Genomic DNA, 8,982 nt, shown 5'->3' with positions numbered 1-8,982 from the left:
CGGCGCAGCGCTTTTGCTATTCATTAAAAACGAGACTCTTTCTTTCATCCCTTCATCAAACACACAGCTGTCCTCATTCCGGCTTTCTAGTGCTGAGTACCATGCACTCTAGGCACCGGCAATTATCCGTGCACACGCACAAACATAAAAACCCCAAAACCCGCCGGCCCGCCGGGTTGAATGCTATTTGAGGAAGAGCAGGACCCAGGGGCGCCGCTTTATCGCCACTCTCCTCGCTGCGGCCGGAGAGGGGGAGGCGATCGAGAGGCCGCGTTACAGCGGTCGCCCGCAAACAAACGCATCTCCGGCGGTACGGGCGCAGCGGCCGCCAATTATTGGCCGTCGCCGCTCCACCTTTAAGCCACTTCGCGTCGGTCCAACGATCGTATCGACGAGGTCATATCGTGCGGTCCTCGCGTTTCACAAGTTAAAAAAAAAAATAGACGCGGGCAACGATGCCATAACCTTTGTTTCAGGGCATTTACTTTATACTGGTAGGTTTATCTCTCGCAGGCCTTGTCCACGGGCAAAAAAACGCTTTCGGAGTTTCAGATGATATCTTAATGGGTTGGAAATTTATGAGACATACCTGTAAAACGGAGTGTCTACTCATTATTGATGGTGGCTGGAGGGAAAAGGGCTCAACCTTGTGACTGAGTGCAGATCGGTTTCCCACCGGCTGGCCAAATGAAGCTGCTTCAAGGGGGCAGGGTTACTTCAGCGTCCTTGAACCAATACTTAACTATCACTGCTAGCCTGTAGCTGACCCTGATATATAGGATCTATTATTATCATTGTTAGTAGCGGTCTGGAACTCTATTGTTCAGCTCAGACTTTACTCTTCTCTTGGCGCTTTCCGCATTTCGCATTTTTGCATAGCGTTACGACGCGTAGACTGACAACTTGCAGACGGCTGCGTTCAAAGGAAACTCTGAAAACTGTAACTCGCGCTGCGTTTTACAAAACCCCAAAAACTATAATCGGTCACAGAAGGCGTTTTCACACCGCTGGAAGTTCTAAGAACCTTTGGGAGGAACCGTCCCTTTCTTTTGTGTCCGCACTGCATGATCCAGGAACAATGGTAATTGTTAAAAAAACGTTCTTGACGAACATTTACTGTGAACTAAATGGCACATGAGGAAAATTGAGTGACGTAAGCTCACGGTGATTGGAAAAAACACATCAAAAATAAGATACTTCATTGACAGTAAACATGTCTTTCTTTAAACACAATTTATTTCCGAAACATTAAATCTATATAAAAAAAAAACTGCATCCCTCCGCCCCAACCTCGCAGTGGACAAGGCGGACTCGGCGCAAACCCTTGATCACGGCAGGTTTTCCTTAGTGCGACCCGACCAAGTCCCATCGTCAGTCAGTAAAAAAGGAGTGGACAGAACGTCCATCCTAAGTGGTTAGCCACACTTGTGTTCAAGAAAAGACCAAAAAAATCCCAGAAAACCTTGAAATAAATGAAAAAATTGCGGTGTTCAAGGTAAACTCGGAAAACTGTAACTTGTGTTTTGTTTGACAGAACCCGGAAAACTGTAATGCATACCTAACACGACTAAATGCAGCAGCCATATTTGCAGCTATATTTATTATTGTTAATACTTCCTCAATTTTACTTTGAAAGTACCTTGCCATTATTTCCATTGCTAGGGCCTGACTATAACATACTGTAGCTTATTGTTAAAGCCCCACCGGTCCAGCAGGAGGTCTCTTCACAGCTTGGATACATTTGAGTTGGGCTACCTCCATTGAGAGCTTTGATGGCTTAAATTCGGACTTGTCCCCCTTTTAGACAAATTAGCCAAGAGATGTCAAGGATAGTTGGCCTCCCCCATTTATCCCAATCCTATGGCATTCTGTCAAGTTGACTATGGTGAAAGAACAGTGTCAAAAGAATAGTCTTGCAAAGTTCCATAAAGGGTAAACACATACTGTTGGCATGCTGTAGTGCTGAAGAACTGTCATTGGTTGATGCCTGTCACTGATCATTAACAGCTCTTGGCTGGTTGTCTCTACAGGTTCAAGGATTTTGAGAGTTTCAACAGTGTGGTAGTCCAAACACTAAACACTACTTGTCTGTTACTCAGAATGAAATGATTCTTGGAACAATTCCATTCACGACTCTTGATCATTGTTTACTGGAAGTCGTCCATCACTCACGCATGCATTACAGCAACTGAACCAAATAAGCAGAGAGTCGTAAAAATGGAGGGTTAGGTTAAACTCTTTTTACCGAGTGACTCGTTATGATCTGAATCAGAAAAAAAAGAGTCAAACATTTCATCACTTCTCCCCTAACCCCCTTCTCTCTCTCTCTCTCTCTCTCTCTCTCTCTCTCTCTATATATATATATATATATATATATATATATATATCTCTAGACCTCACCTCCCAGAGGCTCTTGAACTCTCTCTGCTCGATGCGGAGCAGCTCGCTGGTCTCTCGGCTGACGATGGTGGCGTGCCGCGGGGTGTTGTCCAGGATGGACTCCCCGAACGCCGTCCCGATCCCCAGCGTGCAGATGGCGACCGCATCCTTAAAGGAAAAAAAAAAGGAAAAAATGGGACTTAGGGTGTGTTTACACGCCGGTGGACGGGACTGGATGCGGTGCAGCTATTGGGTGGTTGTGGGTGGTTGTGTCGATATAACACACTTTGAGCATTACTTAAGATTGCTCGGGCAACTGTAGTTGAAAATGAGACTTAGAATGAGCTCAAATCACAATAACACTGTTATCCTTTCCGCAAATGGACAGGAGCAGCGGTTTTAAAGTTATACTGTATGACCATGAAGAGCAGTCTGTATACCATCAGGAAAACTCATGCAAATACATACATTCATATACCGTACATCGGAGACTGGATAAACGGGGGTCCCTTGCTGGGAAAACGGCTTTAGGAAGGGGATGCAATTGGGAAGCAGCGCGAGCAAACACGCACACAGACACACACACACACACATCTACACACACACGAAAACACATTAAAAGGATTGTGGATTGTGGAATCTATAAATAAAAGCCCTTCTTAATGTCCAAACTGACATTTCAGATATAGCCGCGGAAAATGGGCCAATAATAGGCCACATACAGTACATGAAAAGGATACGTTATGATTGGGGACAATAATTATCGCGGCCCCTCATAAATGCTCTCCTCGCTGTGCGTGTGTGTGTGTGTGTGTGCGCGTGCGCGTGCGTGCGTCTCAGCGGAGGGGGTTTCTTACAAGTCAGGTTTTTTTCGCTCCGAAGCTGCCAGGCTGCTGTGCATATTTTAAAACCTGGGACGCCAGCTTATGTAGTGGAACAGTGTAAACGTTCAGGGAAAGCTGTTCAGCACAAGCCAACACGAGTGTTTTTCGGGGCTTTCGGGAATTCCGGCGACGGCGACGCCCATCTTAGAAGACGTAAAAAAGAAGAGGCTTCTGGAAGAGGGAAAAACTAACCGTCGCCGTTTCCCAGCGACGCCGCGTCCCTACCTGGTGGTTGGCGGTTTCGGACACCTTGACGTCCAGGGAGCCCGAGAGGACGGCGTACCAGCTGGTTCCGATGTCTCCCTGGCGGAACACTGAACGAAGACACAAATAGACATCAAGTATTGATTACGCATAGAAGCCGATCACCGCCTAGAGGCGTCACAACGATTATACCAACGTCTGAATGGCCTCTTTTACTAAAATCGTTCGCTACCGCAATCGTGTTTCCGTCCAAATTTAAGGGAAATTTAAATCCAATGTTAGAAATGTCACAATGGATAATATGTGCATTACATGAGTGAGTTTCCATTATTGGGTTGAGGCGAATAAACTGTCTACCCAAATATTTATTTCAATGCCAATAAATGGCTCTTCCATGGACACTGTATTGATTTTTTTCTCATGTATCACTACTAGGGCGGTCGAAGTTAATGTGCCATCAACACAGCCTGTGAGAGCTAAACCTAAGGCAAATGTTATCATTTTCCAAATGTTAATATAGCATTTCATGTTAATAAAATTGTTTGTCCCAGCGACTGGCTCAGTGCAAAGGAATAGAAGAACGATAGTGGCTTGTTTATGCTGAAAATGCAATTAAATACATTTTAATGAAGATTATTTTGTGTTTCGGTTCCCAGTAATCAAATCATAGTATGGCTGTAAGTCAATGCACCACTTGTTATAAAGAAAAATCTTTGTTTCAGGTGATATTTGGTTATATTTTAAAATTGTGATTAATCGCGGTTAATCGCACAAATGTCAGGCGATTAATTGCGATTAATTATTTGAATCGGTTGACAGCCCTAATCACTATATCAAATAATGGTTTGGTAACATTTTTTGAAATTATAGAATATGACACATTTTCAACACATATCCGACTGCTATCGAAAGAAGATATTGCAGGATTAGTAGGATTTGTATGATTTGAATATCTTCGTGCTTGCGTTTAAATCCACGGCTGTCATATGAGACATTCTGCTTGGGAGGAGGTTTCCATCTCAGATGCATCGCTTGTCCTTTGGTACAGAAATTTGGTTTGGATCTCTCACCCCGACAACACCGGATTTCCTAGTAAATCAGACGTACATGTGATGCCTTTCTCCAGGTATTCGTAGAAGGCACAGGCGCAGATCTGCAGCAGGAGCGCGGGCGGGAACCTCCGGAAAGCCTTGACCTCCCGCAGCCTGGTCAGGATGATGTCCACGTCCTCCCCGGAGCGCTCCGATGGCCTGGCCACGGGAGGAGGCACACCGTCACTGTTTGCAACGCTAAAACGACACTTTCAAATTCAGCCTGTGCGACCGAGAGACGGAAAGAGGGAGGGGGAGCGAATGAGCTCTCCGCTACTCGAGAAACCAGGGCTGCAGGCGTTGCCTCTCTCGGCTCATACCGCCCGCGGGGTGTGGAGATTCCATTTGCACTGCTGCTATTTGTAATGCGCTTAAAAAGGCAATGACACACACACACACACACGCACACACACACGTACATACACACACACTGAGATGATTGACCAGACAACACTCTGTTCAGTGTAGAGTAGCACCTTGCAGTTTGCCTCCATTCACTCATATCACTCACTACCAACCACACGCGTATGTGTGTGTGTGTGTGTGTGTGTGTGTGTGTGTGTGTGTGTGTGTGTGTGTGTGTGTGTGTGTGCTGCTAATGCACTGTGGGATTCCTCCCTGGAGGTTGGACTGGAGGTTGCCGAATCCCCGCGCCTCCTCCTCCTCCTCCTCCCCCCACTCCTCCCCTCTCTCCCCAAGAGCTCTCCACTCTCTTTGTTTAGTTTTGTGTTGAGTTGTTCAGATTCAGTTTTTTCTTTTAAGGGTAACGACGGGCAAAATGGAGGACGACATCCACGACCGCTCTCCTTCCTCTTCTTCTTCTTGGAATGTCCTCTCTTCCTCCTCTTATGGCGCATCCCAGGACCTCGCAGAGTCATCTGGACCCCTCTGACTGCAATGCTCCCAAACACGAAGCCTCAAGGCCCCGCGGTACCCGATGCAACTTGGGGCTCAGCTGGAGAACGTTTGGCGTGGGCTGTGGGATTCTCTATCTCCCTATCTATCTCCCTCTCTCTCTCTCTCTCTCTCCCTCAGCCTCTCTCTCTCTCTTTCTCTCTCTCCCTCTATGACTCATGCTCCCATCCTCCACCTCCTTCTGTGAGGCCTTGGAACGGCGGCGTGGGCTGGGTTTAATTGCTCTGACAGGTAAGAGGCCCACTCAGTTCAACGACGAGAGACGTGGAGGCTCACCGCCGACGACTGAGGAGTGACCCCTCGCCCGCAAGTCAAGTCTGGGAAGGCGAGAGATTATACCTCTCTCTCGCTCTCTCTCTCTCTCGCGCTCTCTCTCTTTCTCCACCTGTCCAGAGGGATGTGACTCTACCGCTGGCGTGAGGCTGATGTGACCCGAGAGGGCCTCAGCCAAAATCCTGGGGTCGGAAGTCTAAGATTGTGATTCAGCAAAGCGCTCTCTCTCTCTCTCTCTCTCCCCCTCTCTCTCTCTTTCCCCTCACTATTAATCTCCCTCTCCTTCAATTCTTGACATCGGCATCCTGGTTTTATAACTTTAAATCACAACTAAACTGCCGTGGCCTTCATGTAGACTCACACACGCTCTGGTTTCATAGTAAGAACTCTGGTTCTGGGCTGGTAGGAAGCCGGGTTGATTTATGGGGCAGCCGTTCAGCGACAGAAGGACCAGAAGATTCCTGGAATCTTCCACCGATTTAGATTGGGTAAATAAACAACTGAAAGCATCAGACAGTCCCTACCGGCGACATTGAATTATTAAAAAGCTTTCTTGTGTTGCAAAATGAGCGCCTGTCTCCCATGACCATTAAGCACCAAACCTTTAGGAAACCTACATAATTCAGGACTAAACACAGCTTTCCGTAGTACTGCTGGCTTTTTGCAGTCTTTTTTCGACACAATAAGATGTTTAACCTCTATATTGATGTTAAAGCTGATATCAGCACCAACTGTGATGACTGTGGGGAGCCGCTACTGTACCGCCTTGGATGTCCAAGTGCTGGAAATAAATCAGATCTTATCTCACATACTTCTCACACATTCACACTCACTGGCAATAAAAGTCTTTGAGTAATATAGTAGAGACAGACTTGTCTTTACCCCTCTCTCTCACACACATCTAGCGAGCTCCCTCTCTGTCTCTGCCTCTGCCCGGCCCACATGTTGATATACACTGACAAATACACATCGTGCAGAATATTGATTGAATAAGAGCTGCATAGTTTAAGGGTATCAAGTGCTCTACCAGCAGATCCTGTGCACAGTAATCTAACAGGGCTGCGCAAATGGACACTTGCCCTATCGATGACCAAATGCACATCTTGCATGTAACATGAGGTCTGCCGAAAGAGCAGTACTGCAAACTGTTTGAACACGTTGGGCCCAAAAGGAAACCAAAACGTTCGCATATCTGGTCGGCTGTGACATTTTTATGATGGACCGATCAACAACAACATAAAGTGTGCTGACAGCACTGCACACTTGCTATTATTGCATATCTTATTATCTTATCAAATCCAAATTTCGCTCCGCTACTCCTTCCACAGTTTCCAAGCCACATACATGCAAATCCCAAAACAACAGGGACAATCCTGACAGGTATGCTACAACTGTGGAATGTTTCAGCCAACAGTTTACAAAATGTTCCACTATTGGTGCCAAGCCTTTGTCCAAGAGGTTTCCTATGGGAAAGAACGAGAGTGCGGCGAAGAAAGTCCAGTCGTCATGGAAATCCCTAATGAGTAAACATATTAGGGATTTCCTGATAATTATAACATATATCTGCACATATGTACACACACACACACACACACACACACACACACACACACACACACACACACACACACACTTTTTCAATTACACCAGGGATTTTCTATTGTATTTAACCTCTTCTGCTGAAAAAAAAAACAGTTTGGGAATAATATCACCATTATCTAAAATAGACACTCAGTAGTGTTCATTACGTTTTATTTTAAACGCCTCATTGTAGGTTAATCAAAATTCAGTCAATCCTACTTCTTTAAGAGGGTGGGGTTGCAACAACTCAGGTTGCCCATGGTTACCCTATGTGTCACTATAGTGTGTGTGCATGTATGTGTGAGGGTGTGTGCGACTCCTTGCTGATAATGCTGCCTTTTCCTTTTGCAGAGATCCCTTACTCATTTCACATTTCTACTCTTCTTTTTTTTTTTGTTTGCTTGGTTTGGTTTTCTGCCAATTTAAGTGCAACTCACTCCTGTCAGTGCTGTAGCTGTGGATGTGCAATATACAGTAGGAAGAACCTCATTCCATTGGACCTGATAGGATCAGGGCAACAATTGCTTCCATCTTTGCCCTCCTTGGCTGTAAGGATCTATCACATGGCCAGTAGAACTGTTAATATTGTAATGCAATTTTAATTACACTATAATAACATTGTAATAAAATGGCAATGATTTCAAATAAAAACCTGTTCAGTCAGACTAAAAAAAATATCACTATCTGCCCATTGTCTGACACATCCTGCAATGGAAGACGACATGCATTTCACTATCGCTTACAGTAAATAACACCAACCCATAATATAGACGCATTTATAACGGTGCATGCTGTGTAACCCTCCCCATAAGGGCCATTTGCGATTGCAATGCCCATCTTTTTACACATGTGCGTCTCCATCGCCAGGGGATTTGAAGCCATGCAGGGCTGGAGCGTCACCGTACGGAGCCACCAACGCCTTTTTGACCGAGAGGTGGAAAACTGATAACGCACTCACGTCCTTACCAGCGTATCGCATGATCAAGTGTGCGAATGGCAAAGACAATGACAATAACACAGCATCAGCAGAAAAATCACAGAGCCTCTTTCCAGTGTGCGGCACAGTGCGCACACGCAGCGATCGCCGGTTACAATAAACCACGCTGATGCGGATGGGTCGATGGAGGGATGGAGGGATCGATTGCAGAAATGTCTTTAAAAAAAAAAATAAAAAAAAATATAAATAAAACCGCCAACCTACCTCTTATCCAGGCAGCAGATCCACTCCGCCGTGGGAGAGGCGCTGGGTGACGGCTGCACCGCGACCATCTTTCCCTGGGAAGTGAGTGTCGGTGAGACCGGGGACTGGAGGAGGCGGGGGAGGCTTGCCGGTGGTCGCTCGTCGGTTGTCGATGGTCCCCGCCCCTCCCGTTATTATCTAGTCTGCTCTGACAAGCTTCCATCCACCGGCGTGGGAATGGACTGCTGGGGCTGCATAAGGCATCTCCATCTGTGGGAAACCCTCAGATCCCAAAATACATACATTGTACCATGTCGGGCCTGTGCAACTGTGCAACTGTGCAACTGTGCAACTGTGCAACTGCAAGGGTTTGATTTCTACCTCAAAACAACAGACTAATCGTTTAAAACATCATTATTCACTGCAGAAAGTGAGATGCAAGTGGTTTTGCATCGTACTGTAATGACAGCGTCTC

The 8,982-nt window shown here is 46.1% G+C and overlaps 1 protein-coding gene across 1 annotated transcript in view; it reads right to left on the bottom strand.

Moving 5' to 3' along the window:
- The window catches only part of LOC307238424 (rap guanine nucleotide exchange factor 4-like), a gene marked incomplete at its 5' end in the record, with an annotated part of 29,736 nt that extends 21,140 nt beyond the window's left edge, over nt 1–8,596 (bottom strand). The window contains 4 exons of the mRNA XM_080011393.1: nt 2,401–2,547; nt 3,489–3,577; nt 4,575–4,717; nt 8,529–8,596. Of these exons, the coding sequence (XP_079867519.1) occupies nt 2,401–2,547; nt 3,489–3,577; nt 4,575–4,717; nt 8,529–8,596 (447 nt within the window). The remainder of the gene's footprint in view (nt 1–2,400; nt 2,548–3,488; nt 3,578–4,574; nt 4,718–8,528) is intronic.
- Nucleotides 8,597–8,982: the final 386 nt, after the last annotated feature.

Source organism: Zeus faber, assembly GCF_960531495.2.
Source record: "Zeus faber genome assembly, chromosome: 12".
NCBI classification, from domain to species: domain Eukaryota; kingdom Metazoa; phylum Chordata; class Actinopteri; order Zeiformes; family Zeidae; genus Zeus; species Zeus faber.
The sequence above is the reverse complement of the archived record's forward strand: the minus strand, read 5'-3'. Positions and strand labels throughout refer to the sequence as shown.